This window comes from Falco naumanni, chromosome 9, assembly GCF_017639655.2.
Source record: "Falco naumanni isolate bFalNau1 chromosome 9, bFalNau1.pat, whole genome shotgun sequence".
In the NCBI taxonomy this organism is placed as follows: Eukaryota; Metazoa; Chordata; class Aves; order Falconiformes; family Falconidae; genus Falco; species Falco naumanni.
This window is the reverse complement of record NC_054062.1, coordinates 35,968,191-35,991,257: the sequence shown is the minus strand read 5'-3', so window position 1 is coordinate 35,991,257 and position 23,067 is coordinate 35,968,191. Positions and strand designations below refer to the sequence as shown.

At 38.4% G+C, this 23,067-nt stretch overlaps 1 protein-coding gene across 3 annotated transcripts in view; it reads right to left on the bottom strand.

Annotated features, from left to right (window-relative positions):
• CTNNA3 (catenin alpha 3) overlaps positions 1 to 23,067 on the bottom strand; it is a 509,885-nt gene that overhangs the window by 16,165 nt on the left and 470,653 nt on the right. For all 3 annotated transcript variants that reach the window (XM_040606308.1, XM_040606309.1, XM_040606311.1), the window contains 2 exons: positions 8,052 to 8,157; positions 521 to 655 (listed from right to left, as the gene is read on the bottom strand). In XM_040606308.1, the coding sequence (XP_040462242.1) occupies positions 521 to 655; positions 8,052 to 8,157 (241 nt within the window). The remainder of the gene's footprint in view (positions 1 to 520; positions 656 to 8,051; positions 8,158 to 23,067) is intronic.

Genomic DNA, 23,067 nt, shown 5'->3' with positions numbered 1-23,067 from the left:
TCATCTCTGATTAGTTCATAAACCATATATAATGTACTAATAGTTTTAGTGATACGCATACTCCAGACTACATGAATGTGAGTGTTACTATAAAGAGGAAAGTATTTAAATGGTAAGAATGTAGGGTGGGAGGATTTTGTTACCTGTTTTTTGTACCATTTAGCAGATTTCATGTCTTGAAATCATAATCCTGTATGCTACAGGTAATTAACACTAACAATCAAAGAATATGTGAAGGCATTCTATGAATGCCTGTGATCAGATCTGTGCTGAGGACAAGTGCATAAAAGTTCCACAAAATCATAAACAGTATCTTTTCCTTAGCTAACAAGACTTACCTCTAACAGAGCTAACGACTCTTAAATTAATGCAAAATCCAAGAAATTTAGTCAAAAAACAGCGGGGAATAAAACAAGAGATTCAGGACTACACTGGAACTTCTCACGAGCACAGGACAGCACAACTCAAATTTAAGATTTGTTTTGATTAACAGAGTAACGGATACCATTTTTCTACTTACAGCAGACATGATGAGCTCTCCACCTAGATTCTGGATTTCTGCTTTAACTTGACTGCAGATTTTGAGCTGATGGGAGTACAGCTTGATCTGTTCTAGGTAAGCCAACAAATCCTGTTTGCACGATTGGTCTGGACACTGAAGATTAAGAAAAGAACAATTAATAAAGCATTTCAACAATTGCTGATTCAAAATCTTGTCTCAGACATCAGGTTAATACTTCACTGAGGAGTGTTCAAATTGTACGTACGTAAGTGTAGTCTTGCTTTTTGCTGCAGCTGTATCAGGTTGCATAGTTCATTCCTTTTGCAAAGCTTTTAAACAAAATAATTGGAGACGCTCGGGATAATCCAAACTTCCCCATATTCACTTTTTATTTAACACTGCTACGCTTGCCTTAGCATGTTTTCTAAACAAATTCTTTAATGTATGGAATAACTGCTTTCCTTTAAATTCCCAAGAAGCTATAATTTCTTCATAAGAAGATACCAACATTAATAGTGATACTTATGTGGGCAAATGTAAACATAAATGCAAAGCAATGTTAACATTTATATGAAATTATGCTTTATCTTATAATATGATCTGTGGGGTTTTTGTGTTCCATCCAGAATTTGTTCAGATTGATCCGCAGATCTTCTGTATCAGTGGGAACAGGAAAGTAAGAATGTCTTACAGAAAACTCACTGATTTCAATACTTTTACAAACACAGGTTTTTTTATAAAAATAGCATCTTTCTACCCTCATTTCTATGAACTCCCAAAGTACCTGGGGTACCTGGAGGGGAAATACTGCTCTGTGAGTACCAGTCTAGACACCCAAGGCCTGGTATGCATTTGTTCTAAATCTGCTTTTCATTGCTCTGGCAGAATAAAGGGATCTTAAGGTGAATGGTGAGTCCCTATCGTGCTACAACAGCTGTAAAAAGTGAGCATGATAAATAAGAAATAGATCCCTACAGTTTTTCAAATACGTGTTTTTAGCCTGTGTGGTGTACTTACATTATAAATATAGTCACTTTCTCTTGATAAAGAGAAAATATGTTCCCCAGCTGCAGCAGCAACAATCATCTATGGTTTTGTATAGTTATTTAAACGTTTAGTCTTAAAGAATTGTGGTCAATGGATTTAAATCCAAACCCTGCCAGAAGTCATACTTAATTCATTGAATACTTTACCTGAACTACTGGCTTTGCTGAAGAAACTTGATATTTGTTTAAAACGGCAGGCTGAAGATTCTACTCTTCATGACTATGCAATATATGTATGGTTAAGCAAACAAGTTCATGTTTTAGACTTAGGAAAAGATTAAACTAATGAAGATTAAAGTGAAGAATTTTAAATAGTAATTAAAATGAATTAAATGTCAGTCCTTACCTTGTGTTCTGCCAGATTCACAACTAAAATATTTTCTATACCTTGGCATAGTTCAGAAGAAAAATAGAAGTTTCTTGACAGCTTCTCTTTCTTATGTGTAGTGTTTTCAAAGTGTTAGCATATTATGAAAACTGTATTAAAATAAGTCTTTGTTTCATCTTTACTCAACACTGCTTTAAGAGCTGCACAAATCAGTATTTAAATACTGGTATCTCAATGGCTGTTTAGAAAACTGGAATACTCATTTTTTATTTAATTTTAATTAATAAAAATTTTTCCTTCCAGTCAAATGCAACTGTAATCCCCTTAAACATCAGAAGTAGTTACATAAAGACAGGGTGTATTTCCTGTAATGAGATGCTTGCACCTCCATTTCTTCTCTTCTTAAATACACTGATTATTTTTTTTCCCCCACTGGAAAAACTCAAGAGATGGGCAGATAGGGTGCCAGTGTCTCATCCACTTCAAATAGTGACAATGTCAATTACAGAAGTGAAAAGTATTCTTTAGCCTTATTATACAATACTTATATAATAATATTGGCTGGCCAGTCACATTTACTATCTTCCTTATATACCATTGGAGAAGAAATGCTTAAAATTTCAGGAATGCTAAGAGAATATGTGTCAAAGGCCAGAAAACTGCCACTCAAGATCAAGACCTTGAGGTTAAAACAGTTCTATGAAAACACTGGTTCAGTGCTCAGTAGCATTCAAGAAAAGCAAATGCTAGGCAATATTAGGGAAAGACTTCTGAAATGTAATTATCCAACTGTAAAACTCTGTGGTATACCTACAGCTTTACTACCCTGTGTAGATATGGTGCAACTTTCCCCTCCTTTGCCCTACTACAAGACATAAGAAAACAGGGAAAGGACAACAAAGACAACAGGTATTCTTTCCTCCAAAACAAAACCAAGAGGTCATTAAAAGCCATTAAAAAGAAGATGGTACTTAACAGCGTGTTGTTAAGTTGCAGAAATCTTTGTTGTAGAATGGTAATACTAAATGCTTACACAGGTTTAAAAAGTTACTGGACAAATTAATGAAAAAATATCAAGGACTATTTAATGTGTCAAGTGTATCAAAAGTATGTTGCGTTAAGTAAATTCTTAAATGGCTGTTGGAAGTTGGGAGATGATATTGCGGAAGTATCATGAAACGCATGCTGTTATCTCACAGGGTTCTGTATAAATTCAATACTAACTACTGTCAGCAACAGGATATTAGCTTAAATGAACATATGTCTGTCCAAGTGTGTTCATTTTTATCTACTTTGTCCATAAAACTATACAGGATGACACAATCAAGACACGCAGCAACACAATACAAAGAAAAGATGTTTATAGGGGTAAAGATAACATTCTACACTAGTTTAAGCAGGATAAAGTACTAAAAAACCAAAAGAATCCTCATGCCTTATAGCACATCCAAATCAACCATAAACAGGTATTAGAAAAAAAGATGTACTCTGTATAAAAGATATTCCGTAAGGTATCTGCTACATATTGCTCAGAAGCATCTGGCACAAGCAACACTTGCTCACTAGTGAAACCAAATACTAGGCTGCAACAGAAGGACAATTAATAAATTCTGAGTTTAATCATCCCACAGGCAATTGATGGTTACCAGTTTAAGGCTTCACATTCTTTGCCAGAGATCCTAGCAAATGATGAGAGGTTCTTTCCCAGTACATATTGATGGTAGTGGGGTGTTAACAAGGGCTTTCCATAAGAGCAAGATCAGAACTGACTTGCATCCAGAAGATGCAGTGGTGTTTTGCCTAACAGAAATTATAGCCACAGAAACCGCCAAGATAAATTATGCAGTGGTTAAACACACAGTGAAACTGACATGTACAACCCAAGTGAAAAAGCCACTGGCATGGCAGTGGCCTGCAAGATCAACACAATTCTGCAGCAAATTTTGACTGTAAACTATGCTGTTCTTGCTTTACTTCGATTTCATCCCTTTCCTACCAAAGTCAACAGCATTCCTTTAGAATCTGAATCTGATTCCAAAGACCCACTACTATAAATACAAATGTGTAATTTCTTGCAACTACTTGTTAACTGTAAGCTTTTAGGTAAGATGATCCTGTAATCATATCTTGTAATCTTTTCAGCACGTCTGCTTGCATCACAATTACCAGCTAATCATTTTAAAGGATGCCTTTTTAATTTTGCTTTCAGGAAAACTTTATAAAGTAGATGAAAACAGCTGATAAATCAGGAGACCACCTGGTTCTATGGAAAGAGATTTTTCATACTGATCACTACGCTTCCAGAATTTCAAAGTAGTTAGCATTTTGTTGCCTTGATGTATTGAACCTGACCAAGAGATGGCTGTACATCAAGGAGTTTGTGACCCACACAGCACTTACCCTGAGCAGGGCCAGGCCTAGGCTGTGCTGTCACGCAGAAATCCCTTGGCCACAGCACACCGCTAGCGAACAGACAGCAGCAGAGGAGCTTGTGGGCAGTTCCCACTTGGTACTGGTGATTAGGACACCTGCACATCCTTGCCTTTATCTAGGACTGCAGAAAGAAGTTCTCATGTGAATATCCCGTTTGTCAGTGGAAATGATAAAGTTGTTTCCTTCTGAGAAAAATCTTGTAATAGCTTGATCGACCAAAATGTAGGACTCTCTTCTATGGACAGGGTCTGCCCAGCATGCTGCGCACGGATCAGAGGCCCATTCGATGGTGCACCACCTGGGGTTCCCATCACTGAAAGGGATGCAAGATGATCTCCGCTATTCTTTCCTTGCAGTGTCAGCTCTGACAAACAGCATTTTAAATGACACCTCACAGAGTCTAACAGACCAGCACCTCCTGGTGCAAAACAACTGGAATACTTAGGAGGCTTTTAATGAAGATCTTAACCTACAGCACATTCCATTAAAAACAGGATGTACAGCCTTAATTACCTTAGGGCCTCAGGTCACAGATTTGACAATGAATTCGAAACAGTCTTATTTAAAACTAAATTTATTATCAATGTCCTTGTTTAATTTGCCTAGATTTTATGCTGATGATGTACTGTGATTATTTTCACAGCTGTTAAATCTAAGTGATCTTAAAAGTGCTGTAAGTATGGATCAAAAAATAACTGAGTTCTGTTAATTGTACCACAGTGTGTCCCTTTCCTTCAAACACAGGAAGAGAGGTTTATAAAAACCTGAAATGAAGAACAATGTATCAGAGAGGTGCTGCTGTGGCTGATGAGTTATAAAATACTGCAAATCAGAGTTTCAGGGTAGGGTGATGGGTTTTTTTTTCCTCCTAACCGAAAAACCGTATGAATTATGTAATTCCACACCTCAACTTTGATTCTCTGAAATTACACAGAGTGTGAACCAAAATCATTCATTTGAAAATGTTTTATGAACAGGAAAAGGTCAAAGAGATACGACAATGATTTGTCATCATGCAGTGATTGCTTCTTTTGGGTTCTTGCTGGGGTTTGAAGCCAGATGGAGGAAATAGAGCGAGGTTTTTGCTTTTCTTCCTTGGAAGACCTACAGCACATTCTGTATTTTTTTTTTACAGTTATGTCTGTAGTCCTGTTAAATGCAAAGGCAGAGTAATAGCTGACCCACGGGGGACAACTGTGAACAGTGAAGTGTTGTGGCCTAATTAAATGACAGTATCAGACATGGTAACAAATACTTACAGGGTAGTCTAAGCTTGATAGCAAGTGCTGAAACAGTGTCAAGAAAAGTATGCACAGAAAGAATGCAAGGATCTTTATCTTACAAGTTCCTTGAAAATTGCTACTAAGAAGGGCTATCTTTTTTCGCTTTTGAGACAAATCATACATATCCGTTTCTACATTGAATAAAAATTCTACATAATTTAGATGTTACTAAAAGGCAACAGGTGAAATATTCCACTAAAAAGTATTAATGCTAATGAGAAAGGTACTCATAAAACCTCATTAGAATTCATGTTCCAGTCTGAGCACCAAATTCTTGAAGGGTTCCTTCATCTGGACCAAATTCAGTGAACAGCTATTAGGTAGCCAGAGGAATGTAGAGTTTATTTTATTTTAGGATCCCAAGAGAGCTAGGCATAGGAAATTTGGCAAAGTAACACCTGAGAAAAGGAATTACTGCTTTTTACAAATACCTTGTTTTATAAGCTAAAAGATGACTTGGCACAGGCAGAAAAGGTTATAGAACTTAAAAGATTTCTAGCCATCCGAGGAATGAGAGGATCATGTTAAGCATTTCTGTAGTAGGAGTAAAGGTAAAATTCTTTTTACCAAGTTTGACATATGCCTAGCAATGATTATAGTTGCATTCACCACAGAGGTACCAGAAATGCTGCTTTGGTTAATCTTTTTTTTTTTTTTTTTTTTTAATTGTATATGCTTATTTGCTTCTAGTGTGAAATTAGATTTAAAATACAAGCAACACCTGTAAATAGTGTATTTCAGATGCAAGCAAGATGTCACAGGGAATAACGTCACATTTCCCAGCAGCTACAAGGGTACACACAGCTTATTAGCAGTAATGATTCATGGCTACTTTTCCCTCACACTGATTTGTGTTCTAGTCTGGAGTCCCTGTAGTAATACAGAAAAAGGAAAATGTTAGGAAATAAATATTTCAGTGAGACTGGATTCCCTATTCTAAAAAGAGCAAGGGATTATGACCCTTACTCACCTTTCACTTTGATACCCCATCATTTTCTGCAGTAGATCAGTGACGGTTTTGAATTTTAATCTGTAATTGATAAAATGTTGAGAGGAGTCATTCTCCAATACTCTTGAAGAGAGAGATGTGTTGGAACAATATCTGTCAAGATCAGAAATGGGGACTCGAAACATTTCACCTAGTTTTTTCACAAATCAGATCACAACTGTATAGCTCCAGAATAAAATTTCTTTGTTATCCTGAATTTAAGAGAGATACACAACAGGAAACACTAACAGATTGTTAGGTATTAGAAAAGTAAGCATTGTATATGAAAGTCAAAAGTCGAGGGGGTAAAGACAGTATGTGAGCGTGTGGAAGACAGTGACTATACCACGCTACCCTGGTCTGAAAAGGCAGCCACAAAGACTAGGAACGTAAGTGTTCTAGATGTGATACTTGCACGCTGACATTTCGCTACACTCTTCCATTGGCACTGTCTGGCTCTAAAACAACCAGCCTGACTTAGTGAAGAAGGCTGCATGTGACGAGTTGCTTGGCGTATTCATTCCCTAAGCTACTATGCAGTTGTCTTAGCCAGGAAAGTGAGCATGCTTATCGATTTCTGGAGATACTGGTTTGGGTATTTTGGTGGGTTTTTTTGCGCTATCTGATGTTTTAAAAATCCAGTGGAAATTAAGTAGACCTTACAGCTCTAACACTTTGCATTTGATGATGTTACATACACTGACTGTCCAGAAGGAAAACCATTTTACATCAGTACTCCAAAGAAATGGCCAGTGTTGGGGGACAGAGATGGAAGAAAGACAACCTAGGCACAGCAAACCCACAGATTCTGTAACTATATATAGAGAGAGATTACAGTGGAAACCAAACCATTTCAAAGACAGAGAAGAAAAATCAGTGACCTGACCAAGCATGGTGCTGAGACCTGGCACCTGTCCAAACTCGAAGTGAGCCCACTCAGCGAGCTCTATGCCAATGCAAGAGTCCTGTGTTCCCACACCTAAGCTGACTCACCTGAAATGACTTGTTGTTTCTGGGTGGTTTACCCAATGACGTCAAGAATGGACTGTACTATATATCTAAAATTTTACGGTCATAGCTTAAAGAAGCCACAAATATATATATTTACATATACATGCATAGTTACTCATATATACTGTATGTCTAAAATGTTGTGTTCATAGCTTAAAGAAGCTCACACACATGTAGAAATACATAAGTAGATAAATGTATGTACATACAAATCTGTGATGTATGTGCACATACATTTAGGTATGTTTGTAGGTATATATAAACAGACACACTGGTATGTATGATGAAAAGAATCCACACATACAATTAAGACAGAATGTATGTATGTATCACTTCAGAAATAGAGAAGTAAAATCAGACAAGTAGCTCTAATAACGTCATGAGCAGTCCAACACACTTCTTAAGTGTGGATGGATTAATCTGTGACAAAGTTTAATGCACTGCTGCATAAATAACCCACCTGATTGGCAATCAGCCGTGCTAGGACATCCATCCTTGATCCTGACTCCGAAATCATTTTTGCTGCATTAATTACATCAGATGTGTTCTTCAGCGGTCCTCTACCCCTTCAAATGAAACAAAGAATCCTACTACATTATTCAAAACCTGAGACTAAATCATATCCATGCAAATTAGGCACAGAAGAACTCAATTAAATAAAACAACTAATCCATACAGAAGCAATATTAATTAAATCCCCATCCCCGCCCCCAGCTGTTTTATTTTCATGTCCCACACAGTTGTACTGTTTGGCAACTGGATGCGAAGTACCAGAAAGATGTCACATAGTTCTTTCATACTGGAAGCACAACCGATGCCAAATCCTGAGGATAGAGATTTTAAGAGACTAGCGGTGTCATTTGCTTTTCCCATGGTTATATGAAGCTGATGTTCCTTTCCTTTCCAGGAATTTTCTAGTAAATATGTTCAAAGAAAGTTCAGCACAGTGATGTATTCTGAGACTCATTATGAGCATCTGGTCAGAAAAACATAGGGTGGTTTTTTTTTGTTGTTGGGTTTGTTTTTTTTTTATATATAATTGGTTAACGCAAACAGGAATGGGAATATATGAACAGGGCTGCAATTAAAACTAATGAATGCCACTCAAAATACAGACAGGCCATTTCTGAAAGTACTTTCCAAATAGTATCATAAATTATTCAGAGAAGAATTTTCAATTTAGGAAAACTTGTGAACAGTTTGTCAAGAAGCCAACCTCTTTTTTTATACAACCCCCCCCATCTCCCCCCCCCCCCCCCACCCCTCAAAAACTTCAATTACATGAAGAAGTTTCTAGAACCTAAGAAGTAAAATGTGAATACTTAGAGTAGGTAATATTGACAATTATTATCTTCACATTCTCTTGTGCTTCAGCATCTTCAATGCTGAAATAATTCAGCTAAACTAAAATCAACACTTTATTATACTACACGTGAGCAACCCTGCTAAATTCAGCTATGCATTAAACATCTTTGACGGGACTAATTCTAGTTTTATTATTGTAAAATTTTAATTCCTGAAGGCCTCATATCAACCTACAAATTTTGCAATGGACAAAGGAAGTAGACAACATGAAAAAAAATCACCATACTTGTTTGTTTGAATGAGAAGACCCTTTTCCTTGAAGTCAGCATGATTTCATGCAAGAAGGCAAACCATTCCAATAAAAAACTCATTTAGTGTAAAAATATTATCCTACACAATTACACAAACATTTCACTCTCTAAAAAGACAGCAATGACATCACAACATGGCAGATAATGTTTAATCTGCTCTTTTCTTGATTAATTACATTTCTTAGCAAAGAAATTTTTGTAAATCCTTGGGGAAAAAGTACACTTTACAAATTAACAGTTCCTTATTGTCAACTTTTGAAGCCCACATTTGGGACAACCAGAATCTGATATTTTACGTGTTATTTTTCTACAGAAAGGTATCTTGTTACAGAAAACCTATCTAGCAAATTGATCAGCTTACAGAAGATTAATAGTGTATGTGGAGAATGTATTTGCAAATGCAATCCCATGTGTCCAGGATTAAGTACTTCAAACTTCACCATACCCTTTATTGCCCTTCTTGGTATATTCCCTTCTAACCCTGAGCTGCACAACTGAATTCCCATGACTGCATACTGAACCTTCCTGCCCTTTCAGTCTGCTGCTTAGTTTTTCATTGTTATTTGCACTGTGGCAAGCTTCCAAGGCCATAGGTATGTCAGTTGTCCACAGCACGTCCTTCAGGTGTTCTACGAACTATAAGCAGTCCAGTACCTTCCTGGAAAGTTACAACCCAGTCTACCAGTCAAGCAACAGAAGGTGAACACAGGCCAGAATTAAAGCAGTAAGGAAAGGAGAGATGGCCTAACAGTGGAAGTAATTTCTGCTTGGGTTATTCTTCCAAAAGTCAGCAGCTTTTTTGACATTTCACATCGGAAGATATGCTGTCTGAGTATTCTAAAGGTGAAGTTGTTCAAATTAAACTAGCAATTTTCTTGTACCTGTGCAAGCCCCTCAGAGGATGTGGCTAACAAGAATGAAGCAATTCTACCCAAGAAAAGTATTTTAAACAAATGAAAAGGAAGTATTTATTTCTACCACGAATATGCCTACTGTGAGAGCCATTACAGGAATACTCGACAATGAGGACTGACAAGACTTCTGCTCCACTTACCAGCTAACTGCACCAACCTGTGGCTCAGGTTCTCCTCTACTACATTCTCTATGAAATGTAGGGCATGGTGCTTACGAACTATAAACCACAGCTAAGTCTGTAAATAAATGCTCAGAAATAGTGTTTAAGAATGCCTCAGGCTTATACTAAAATGTGTTGAAAAACCAGCATGTTAAGTAAGTTACACATACAAAGACGACTCCTTTGTAACCAAGAACTATCTGTGCTTTTTTTTTTTTTTTTTTTTTTTTTTTTAATCTTCATGTAAAATCCAGACACTTTTACATAAAGTACAGGTTTAACTGCCTTGGGATATGACATAATGAGCCATTATTCCCAATTTACAATGCTTGGCAACTCTACAAACTAAATACATTTTTAGAGTATTTGGGACAGTACACCAAACCTGCTGAATCACCAGCCAAATGGGAGAAACAGGATGAAATTTCTATGGGGACAACTGCAAACTCTAAATTTGAACATAAATAATCAACTGCATATAGAGAGAGTGATACAGCCTATGTAGTAGTTTAAAAAAAAAAAAGATACAGGGGTTTTACAAGGCATCAGTCTGAAGAACAGTCCATGAGGTAGCGCTGTTGTGAAAATAGCAGATGCTACACAGAGATACACAAACGGGCAGATATCCAAAACAAAGTTTCCTTTTGCTTTATCAAGTTTAGTAAGACTGCAGCTGCAGTTCTGTCTGGATTTCCATGAATAAAAGTTTTGACACGATTGGAAACTGTGCAAATAGGATGATTAGACATGTCATAGACATGACCAACAAAGACAGAATGAAAAACCCTCCTTTGATACAAAAATTTGAAAGTTAGGAGTGGGGCAAAGGAGAAAGCATAAGCAAAAAAGGCTGTACGATACAAATGGTAACAGTTTCCAAATGGACTTCATGGCTGTAGTGAATAGGGGAGGTAGCACTGAGCTTACATTCTGGAGGTTTCAGGTGAGGCACTGAGATCATGAGGAACTGAAACGGAGCAGCCAGGAGGCTGTGGCGTCTCCACCACGGGACAAGGCTGGACAGTCAGCTGTTACAAATGATGGGATGATTTAAGTCCCCTTCTGAGGTTGCTTCCAGTACAACAATTTTCTCACTTTATTTTAAATTACAATTATTTTTAAATTACCAAAGAAGTGTGTTGCCTTCTAATGTTATCAGTGCAGCTGTGCATTTTGTGAATTCCCAGTTTCCCTGATTTAGCACCAGATCAGCAGATTTACAATGCCACTAGCTCAGATTAACTTTCTGAATCCAGATGTTAAGAGACACAGTGTCTATTAAATCACCCAGGTGATTCAGCCATTAGGTGGCTTCCTACCAGTTTTATATTTACTTGCATTTTGTCCAGCAAGTTTGAAGTATGAAAATAAACTTTGCTTGGGAAGCTGTTCTTCTAAGCTACCCATATCTCACTGTCTGAAAACTCTTTTCCAGGTATTTCACTTAGTTTGCTCTCCATATCACTGCACCAACATCCCTTTCCTTCTACAGATGTATTCCATGAGCCTCCTCTACCAGGTGCTGAAATACCCCTGGCTAATCTGTGAGACTATTGTGGTACTGGTCCAGCTGTCAAAAATAACCAAATTACTATAGATAATACAGATTTGCGTGCAGAAGCTTAAAGAGGTTAGCTTAGCTCATACACCTACAGCAGATGCTTAAAGACAACTAAAAAAGATCCTTCCCACTATGTACCATCTGCTAGTCAACAGCATCACAAAATTTCTCCTTCATGGGAGTTTTTCACCTTTTTCTCCTCTTCCACGAGATAAATTCTAGTTTAATTGCTATGGTGTCCATGCAATTTTGTGGTGGGTTTTTTTTTTTTTTTTTTTTTTTTTCAGTCAGACTTGCTATTTCTCCCGTTTCCAGTCTTTGTAATTTTTGAAGTCAGACTTCATCTCTCACACTCAGTTACTGCATTTACTGAAATTCTTTCCCAGTAATTTCATTGAGTTCACAGCCTACAGTAGTCTCCGACTGCCTGATTTAGATCCATTGCATGAAAGACCCAATACATATATTTTCCTCACATTTCACTATTTCCAAGCATAAAGCCTTACTAGCTAAGTAAGCTGATAACACATTCAAGGCTATGAAAACAAGGACGAGACACAAAGTACTGTATTTATGAGCAATTACATGCCCCCAAGGTAGTGATGGATTGTTACTAGATCTCTTAAATCATTTCTCTAGCCAATGAGAAAACCGGGAATAGACCATAAAAAATTTGAGACACACACATCCAGCTAAGTCTAACTAGAAGGAATGCAGTTGGATTGTGTACAATGAAACCAGTTTAGAGTATGTCCACAAAGCTGTAGGAGGAAAAAAAAAAGCTTCACATAAATGTTTCTTTAAAGGTACAGTTGTACAAAGAAAAAAGCTGGACCATGTTATTTAGTACAACACCAAGCATTTTTGAAAATTGTGAAAGAGAGACTTAAGCCTCTTCGTCTAATCATTCTTGCTCCAAGCCATGACAAACAGTGAATCTGCAGAGTAACTCCATCCCTTGTCTGCCTGAACTTAGCCACAATGACTAGCAGGCATCAGCATCGGGCAATACTTTCTGGTTTTCTTCACACTGGAATTACGCTCTGATAAGTAAAAATCAAAACTATTGTCTTAATTCTTATATTAATGGAAACTTGTACTCTTGCCTTAAACCCAAAACGCCTTTGCCATCAGGAAACAGACACGTCTTCTGTCTCCGAGCAAAGCTCAGTGGCTTACTCCTACTCACAGTACTCACCTCAGGAGAAGTTTTGTAATTCCCTTTCATCAGAAACAACAGGGAGCTCTACTGACTCATCAGTCCCATCAAACATAAGCATTTCATAGCACTGCAAGCATTTCAAGGCATGAAGTTAAGTTTCGCAACTACTGTCATCTCCAAACCACAACCTGAGTGGTCTTTGCCACATTAAAGTCTTGAGCATCAGACACTGACCACTGATTTCATCAGTCCTAATTTCTAGCTCAGAAAATCTGGACAGCTGACACTGTAGTAACAGTTTTACTGGGGACACTGCAGGGAGGCACTAACTCTTAAACCAGCACAGACCCAGCAATACATCTGTCACTGGTCCTTGCTGTTCCAATCAAAGCTCAGCGATGGAGACAGTCTGGCAGTCCTGGCTACCCCCTGACCAATGTCCATCGGAGCAGTCCCACCTTGTATGGGCAGTCAGGGGTCAGGCTTGGCCTGGATGAGGCTGACTGTTGGCAAAGGCTCCTTCTTGATGGGAATCAACTGGAACATTTCTTGACTTTGTGAAGAAGGTCAGAACATTCATCCAGGTGACACTGCTTAAGGTACATGTCTACTCTTGGGGGAAGTGCATTAATTACATCGCTATGAATTTGTCTAGTCTTATAAGGCACATCCATTGTCTGAGCCGCAGAGAAAAGAAAAATACTCCTCAACAAATTAGTTACATTTTATATACGCTATGGTATTTACTTCATGCAACTGTCACTAGATTGCATGGTTCACTTGTGCCTCCTGCAGTTCTGTCCCAAGCAGAGTGTTTCTCCTTTCTCCTACTTCCCACTGCTGCTCTGCAAAATGCTTCTCATACTGGCATTCTTAAAAAAATTTGGATTCCCATCACACATTCTGATCTCTATTCCATTAACTGTTTCTTAAGTTTGCTTGCTTGCCTTTTTTTTTTTTTTTTTTTTTTTTTTCCTCATTTTAACCTAGTGATTGTTTGTGAAGTCCTGGGAGCAGGGGTAAGGAATCAGCTTACTCATAACAAATGCTCGATTAACTTACAGAGTGAATACATTTTTTTCTGTAATCATTTTGTCTGCCCCTCCCAGCTGAATGTGCAGAGTTTTAGATGAAATCTGTGAAGTGCTTGGTGTTCAAGGATGGAAAAATGATGCTTTTTAGAATCAAGGCTATAACCCCCCCACCCCTTTTATTACACCTGGCTGCCCATCTCTAGCAGTTATACCCAGACAAACAAGAGGCAGCAGAGTTCCTCGGGAAGTTCAGTTAGGGAGAACGTAATTATAGTTTCTAAAGGTGGATCCCAGAGCTGACTGTTACCACTTTACAGCTGTGCACACAGGAGCAAGAAAGATTCTAGTTTCACTCACTTTCTTACCTCCATCTTGAGTTTACAGATTTGGAAATCAGGAGAAGACAATTCTTAATGCTGGTGTAACTGCCAGTGTAACTAAGGCCAAATCCACACTCAACATTTAAGATGCAATGGCTGAAAGCAGTTCCACTCATTAACAAAATAAATGTAATATGAATAGAAGCGTAGCCGGATGATAAAAGGCCACTGTGAAGAAATGCTAAAAGGTATGAGATAAACGGCCATAAACTCTGTATTAAATAGTATTTTGTAGCTATAAATACCTTTTGTGAGTAAAGGAATTTAAGACTTGTAAAAATACCTGCATTATATTCCATGGAACCAGGAATGGGTGAATGAAGTTCCAGGCAATGCGAACACAACATATATATTATTATCTATTCTATAATTCTGGAAATGAAAGTGAGTTTAAGACAGAAGTTTCTCTTCCCACTTCTGGTTTTTTCCCCCCTCCTGCACTGGCAATATCCCTGCACTGGATCTGCATCTCCCTCAAAGAGGAGTAAGGGAGAAGAGGTCCAAAAGCATAGGCCTTCTTACAGCAAGAGTGGGGTGATATATATGAAACACACTTTATAAATGAGTATTACATGGGCTGACCTGGCTAAGACTGGCTTTTATTGCATTGGTACCATTGGTATCTTGAGACAAGTATGGAGGAAAAAGTAGATGAGATTAAAAAAGTATATGTGCACTCAGGTAGGAAAATCAAAGGCACGTATAGAAGTGGAGAGTCAGTCCCTTCACAGCAGGACAGTAAGAAGCAATGTGGCATTTCAGTGGATCACAAATCCATCAGGAATCAACACTAGCATGCTGCAGAAGAAAAGGCAATGGGAAAATGGTAAACAGAGAAGTAAGACTTCTCATTTTTACAGTAATGAAGTCTCGGTAGAATTCCTGGAAATACAGAAGACTTAATTTAGAAAGAGAAGACTTGAGTGCCAACAGAATGGATTGGGTTTGAGTTTGCTTCCTAAGCTTCAGCTTATTATGGTGGAATAAGCATTAAGGCTCTGTGAAAAAGCCTGACATGGGAATTTCTCTTCAACTGCAGTCACTGGGTTATGTGGCAGAAGAGGATTATATGGCACTTACACACACATAGCGTTACATGGTCTATCAACAATGACATCTTACCTAACATCACACATGTCTTGTCTTGAAGGCATCTATTCTGTCAAAGTGGACACCCTTCTGTTCCTAGGAGCACTAGGAATAGACACAGAATTTCTGAATGAACCTGCAGTAACTGGGCCGATGAATTCTAAGCACCAGCTTTCAAGAAACCAAACAAGTGGGAAAAATACGAAACACAGAAACAGTTCCAAAGTCCGGACTTTTCTTTTGAGTTAAATTGGCAGGAGGCAAACTACACTTACCTCTTCTCCCAGACCTTTACAGAACGATAATGCAACTGTGGCTAAGGAAATACTGAAAATGAAGGCCAGTGTAATAATCCACAGGAGTAGTTAAATCCTTTACACAAGTGTGGTAGTTAAATGGAAACTGGAAAGTACTGTTATATACAGCAATTTTATTACACCAATATAAATTTTTATCAGTCCTATGATTTATTTCATTTTCTGCTCTGGGGCAGATTCTACTATCTAGATACTTCATCATTGATCTCATGTTGATAATTTTCTTATCTAGGTCATCCTTCTGTACCCAAATCCCTTCTCCTTTCACCAGCTTTACAAAATAAAGCAAAGTAGTATTCAGAAAGCTTTGCCCTAAGAGGAACCCAGTCATTTATGTCTTCCCTATATTTTGTCACCTAAAAAATTCCTCAGAACTTAGAAGACAATACAAAAGCAGATTTTTCAAAGGCCTTTAGCGTCTACCAATTTACATTCTGATAGCAATGTCCAAAATGCTCTGAATTTCACTAAAGATTGCTTGTTGTCTCTGAAGAAAATGTGAGTCTTCTGGTAATTTCACAAAACATCATGAAGACTCGGTGGTGTATTCATTGTTCATCTTCGGTGCCATGCCTGTGCAACAGTGCTTCTCAATTGCCGGCCACCACTACCCCTCAGGCACTGCAACCCAGAAGAGCACAGCCCTGTCTCCCCCTTCGACCCCAGCTGTTTAACTGGCACGCTCCCTGGCTATCAGTCTGCAGAAGCCCTTAGATCCATCCCTGATAGTGTTTGTTTCTGACCTCCTCATACTTTTCCCAAAGGAGGCCATTTCTGACCCTGTAAAATAAAATGTGACTCCATAACAACAAACAAAATGCCCTTTATTTGCATTACAATTTGAACAAACTATCTGATAATATTAACACAGAAGATACCTTTTTCTTAATGATCCACTGTGTTTTCTTCCTCTCTGCTTTGATTAATGAAGTAGGAATACAGCTATTTAAACATGAAAAGGACAAAACACTCTTGTTTGTAAGCTCACCTATCTTATTTTGTCAGCTGTATAAACTTTCTCAGAAAAATCCAGGCACTGAAAACTTGGCTGCAGAGTCAAAGGTGAACATGACAGTATTGCAAAATAACTGTCACTAGAAGAGCTATTTCTGGTCTCCAATTTTAGAAGGCATATGGCTTAACACCAAGGAATTTTTGCTTCAGAATGCAGTCCTACATAGCAGAGTGCTGCTCTATCATCCTAATCATGACACTTTTGAAACTGAGAAATCCCGAAATAGTTAGTAGGAAAAAAATGCTGATATTACTTGAATAGTTCCTGAACATTATGTTACTTGTCAACGATGCTTCATAATTTGGAACTACATCTAACTACATCTTTAAGCAGTGTGGAAGAGAAGAGAAGAGAAGGGAACATGAGGCAGAAGTCAAGTGGGAACAAAAGAGAAGGTATGTCAGGAGAGAGGAGCTGTATGTGTAGGATGGGAGGTGACAGAGCAGATGAAACCCTGAGTACAAGTTGTTAAATCAGAAGTCTGGCAAAACTAATCATAGCGACAACAGAATGTGGAAAGCAAAGCATCAAAGGGATATGTTTGTACATGTCTCATTCTGATGTGTATGTATATGCATTGAATATTTAACAACCAAACGCAGAAGTACCTGTATATTTACAAATACTTACAGAGCTGAAATTCTACGAACTGTGAGATCTTGCCATACTTACACTTGTGCACACAGTCAGCCACATCTTACCTTCACCTATAAATCCCTAAGTCCAAATCTTCTCAAAGACATCTGGAGTTCTCTTGCCAACCCCGATGAAATCTGTTAATGAAAATGTCCAATTTCTATCCAGTTGAGACCAGTTGCAGGAAATACATATATTGAAAAAAACAAAACAAAACAACAAATCAACAATAAAAACCCACATCAAAACACCATATAATTACATAAATATGTGTGGTTATATATATAAAAATAACAATATAGAATTGTCATTTTGATAAGAACAGCACTTCATGGTGCTTCATAAAGCTAGTCAATGGACTAAAAAAAAAAAAAATAAATGCCAAGAGCCTGTAGTGATAAAAATTGTGGAAAGACAGGAAGTTGCCCTACTGCAGCAGGTCTTGACTGGGTATAAACTGGACACGTTGATGATGCATTTCAGCAAAGACTGCAAGAGAAGTCCAAGCATCCAAGGGTGTCTGTCTGTGTGCACAAGTCTAAGTATGGAAAGAGCTCACAATTCTTAGATTTTCAGGCCTGTATGCACATGAAAATATTCTGTTTGAAAAACAAAAGCAGTGGTTTGTACAATATAGCACACCTGAATAAATTTGATGATGCCATCTGAGCAGATGCCATCCATGAAGCTCAAGTTTGTTTAGTTACGGAGGAAACAATTTACAGATGTAGAAACTGGTTCCCCATTAGGTATTTAATAGCCATTTTTTCCTGCACCACCAGAAAATCTCTCCTGAAATCTCCCTCTGTCTGTCTATTACATCCACACACAAACACTGTTGGTATAATGTAAGAGAATACCACAACATCATCACCAGTGAGTGAGTTCTGGTAGCTAAACCAGGCATCACTTACTGTTTCTCACCTCTTTTTCCTCTCATTACCGCTTGGATGTTTCTCCATCTCTTTCCACTTCCAAATCCGCTTTCCCACTTTCAAAGGACACTCTGATTTTTTAGTTGCTAAGAAGGTAAGCAGACCTTACCAGTCATGGGCTTTAATTTGGATGTCTATCATTTTTAATTGCTATGTTACATATCTACAGTTACTGTTTTGATGATCACAGGAAAAGTGTTTGCTATTTGCCTCATCAATCTCCCTTCTCCTGTTTTTGCTGTCACAAACACAAAATATCTAGAGACTAACCTATCTAATACAAGAAACCATCCAATAGCCTCACAGACTTTATCTTTCAGTAAGTTTTTAAAATTCAAGCCTTTCTGTAAGTAGAAACTACTGGTTATGAACAAGTAACACTTAAAGTGTATGCATACATGTTAATAAATGCACAGCTTCCTTGCAGTCTGACCTGGATTGTGCAACAAAGTGGACAATGCAAACGGTGGTGTGAAATCTTGTCCGGTCTATGATACTTCTGTAGGCGCTGATAGCCTGTCTGCAGAGGTACTCAGGGTTGTCTCCTGTGAGAGCTGAAAGAGCAAGCATGGAGGTGTTCCACTACATGGAGCATGTTTCAAATATAACAGCACTGCAGCTCCATATCTGCACTTTCTCAGAGCACAGAAATTAATTATGGCCGAGTCAGAAAGTCAGCATTATCTCTAAGGGCTCCCACTGCAGAGTGGCCCATCTGCTTCCCACTCTTGTGGACCACGTGTTGAATTTTCGACAAGAGTTACAACATCGTCTAGAAAAAGAAGTGTTAACAGCCTGGGAGCAGAAAAATGCCATCGGAGGGTCACTAATGAAACAAAACATGAATGTAAGCAGTACAGTGCAAACATACAGCAATGCCACTTAAGTCAATATTGTCTTACAAAATCCTCTTGCTATGCTGTAACCTTTTAAAAAATGAAAGAAACATTCCCTTTGTTCTTCAAAATGTACCTTTTCAGTTCTCCAATGCCAGAAAGCTAATAAATTGTTCTGAATATCATTTGTTGCATCTGTTTTCTATTAACATTTATTCTTTATAAGAATCTAGCCACATATGTATATACACAGGCTATTTCCTTACTGTTTCAGAACACGCCTTGTAGCAAAGCCTGTAATAGGCAGGAATTAAAACTCAGTGATTCCCAAAAGGTAGCAGTAAAAACTCAAACACCAAATTTGAATTTGGTGCTTTATGACCACTATGCTATGACTTGTTGAGGGTATCTATCCCTTGTTTAATTGTGTCATTAAAAAAACAAACAAACAAACAAACTTACTTAATGGCAGACTTTACCTTCTGAAATTTTACAGCAGTGCACAGACGCTCATGAACAGACTGTTAGTACTGTTACTGGGAACTTGGCAGAGGGTAATGCTCTTGTGCGAAATCATCTCTAGAACAGGACAGTTGGTCTCTCTCCAGACTCTACTGCAAGTGTCCTCACAGCAGCATCTTCAGCTGGATTGCCAGAGACTTCCCAAACCATTCTTCTGCTGAGTTTTTATCATTCAGCTGGCCTGGGGTTCCAGAAGGCCACTCCAGCCTGTGCATAAGCAATCCATTGCTATTCATTAACCAAACTACACACATCCTCACAACTTTAGTGAGGTACAAAGAACTGTCCTATGTCACCATTTCTGCATCTGCACCAACAGTTTCTACTGGCTATTTACAAGTACCTTTGGTGTAGAGTTTTATCAGTTTTGCAGTAGGAACTGCCTGGGGAGTCTGGACGGGCCAGATTCTCCACCCCAGCTCTTTATCCACACAGCAGCAGCTGCCTGGAGAAATTTCAAGGGTACTCTAGGACTGCCATCCAGAGAGCTCTTGCACCACTTGGTTACATCCTCAGTGAAAGTGGCTAAAAGCTCGGTCACCTTGTCTGCACTCACTGCAGGTCCCATTTTCATCCATTGTCTCATGGATGCAAATGACTACATGGGCAGTTCCTGGACCATGCGTGCCATTAAATGAATTGACTAGAACATTTTGCGAAACATCAAATTGTCACTCTTTCTAACTTTTGAAGTCTCTTCCGTATTTTTAGAAGCAAGCAAGGATGGAGTGCATGGTAGGATCTGACACGTTTTGACACTTGGTAAAACGAAAGCATGTAAGAAGGAGCAGAAAGTACTTCCTCCTCTGGCCTCAAGCACGTATGATTGTTTCTGGATGTAGAAAATAAGCTAATACAGAATAAATCGATGCAATTTAAAAACACAAATTACTTGTAGAAACCCATTAGGAACTATGGTAGATGCATAACTAAACACTTAAATTCAGGAGGGCCAGGCTAAAGGTTGAAGGTGCCAACTACCCTCTAGACAGGGAGTTATGGAGAAGCTTTTAATACATCATCACAGACCCAGAGTAAAATATAAGGTACGCTGTACTTACTCCTGGGGGGAAAAAAATGCATGGTAGCAAAAGAAGATGTAGACACTGTAAAGAATTGACTCCTAATGCATTTTTAGATTTTCAAACATGAAAGCAAACAAAGGAGATAATAAATTCCTTATCCAAAAATAAACATTTTTGGGAAAAACCCAAACTTGGGAGTTCAGAGAGATCTTTTTTATGAATCAGAATAAAATAAAAAAACTGTCATGAACTACAGTCACAGAATGAGACCTCTTGATTCAGTAATACAGGGTAATAGTGCCAGCTGTATTATATACCCAGATAGCTGTAATTGTGAGTTTCTATGTAGTATATGACCAATCTGTCATTCCTGAGCTTACACTTTTGATCTGTTTTTCTCCCTGATCCAATTGACCACAATCCCACTAATCAGGTGACAATAGAAACTGCAAAGGAAGATAGATTAATGACGTCAGTTTGCTCTCACATATATTGTAGTTCACATCATTAAACACCAGATACATATTTTGTGGTGAGACAATTAGACACCTTTTGGAGTAATCACCTTTACATGGAGACTACCTTGCAGGTAAAGATACTGTGTCTGGACTTCAGTAACAGTCAAACAAACGGAAAAGTCTGGGAAATCTGTCTCTCACACACACAAAGACTGACCTGCTTTCTTAAAAAAATTCTAGCTTTCAATACACCTCTCAGACTAACACAGCACATAGTAAGTATGTAAGTATATGAAAAGCAGGATCCTTCTCCACTATCTGCCACCTGGCTTCCTTGGAAATACCTATGGCAATGGATCAAACGTAGGTATTTTACACAGCTGGCCAAGACAACCATGGTAGTCTCGCTCGGCCATAAACTTCAGCTATAAAGCAAAGGTGAGGACGAGCAATGAGGGCTGGAGAATGTTCTCCATGCAATCCTCTGTGTTCTAGCAGGCTAACAACTATTAACCTCCCACCAGCTCACCTGGCAACTCCCTTAGTGCTTCTCTTGACCTGCTAATTGTCTGTGTGTTTTATCGACTCTGCATCTATTGCGGCATGCAGCCATGCTGACACAAGGACTACCTATGCACAACAGACATGCCTTGAATACACCATAGGCATTATGGTCTGCTGCCATTAAAGTATTCCACTTCAGGGATTTCAGGTATTTAGAAAACATGACTCCTCAATGGATGATGGAGATAAGTAAGCACTTTTACAGATTTAGGCTTCTGTGCTTCGAAGTACAGACCTTATGAGTCATGAAGACTTAAGATGCATGTTTCCTGCTGAGGGTATGTCACAGGCTACGTAAAAATAGAAAAGAAAGCCAGAACCTAGTCCATGCAAGTGTGAACACATTGCTGAGAGGTCTTTTAACACAATTAAGCGAAGAGCTTTTAACGACATGTAGTTTTAATTCTGAAACCTTCTTATCTCAAATTCTCTCATTCCTCCCGACTGTATCTTCAATCAGTAATTAAAAAAACCTCATCCAGATCTCAAAAATCACAAGACTGGCTGAAAAGTATGCTACTCAGGTTATGCTGAGCTTGTTTTATTTCTAAAGCTCAAGTCTGCACACTGGTCATGTCTTCAAGCTTTTCATCTCTAATCCTGAAAGCCCAAAACATTTTACCTTTAAATAAAGGTTACAGCTCTGTCCAACCCAAAACAAGCCCTGCCTTAGCATAGACAGCTATGATGAGTGGCCACTTTTAACCAGGCCATACTCTCCAGCATCCCCACCCTGCCAGGTAGCAGCACAGGAGCCCCTGATGCACTGCAGCTCAGCACCATGACTGTAGTCACTGTGGATGCCTCTGCAAGAAGACACAGGAGTGATGATGGCTGGAAGGACAAAAAATATCTTCACATCTGAAGCACAGCCCTGGAAGGCTCAACTATCCACAGATCTTCAGAAGCAGATACTTTAGGGAAAAGGAAAGAGAAACTCACATTGCTAGATGCAGGAGAAAATTAGGAGAATGGGCAAAACTGAACACTAGTAATATCATGGACTAGAAAGGTGGCCATGCTACAAGCAGGTCTGTCTTAAGGCATTATTTTACTCTACACCGTTAGGCACTGCAAATCTCTTTTTTGCTTTCCCTCTTAACATTTTTTGAATTCTTTATGTTGATTCACAGCACAGTTATTTTACCTCTATCTTGCCATACTTCCTACTGTAATATTCTTTACTGAAGGGTTTATCATACCACTGAAATGTTAATTCCCAAATTAATCTTTCAGAATGCCTTTACTATA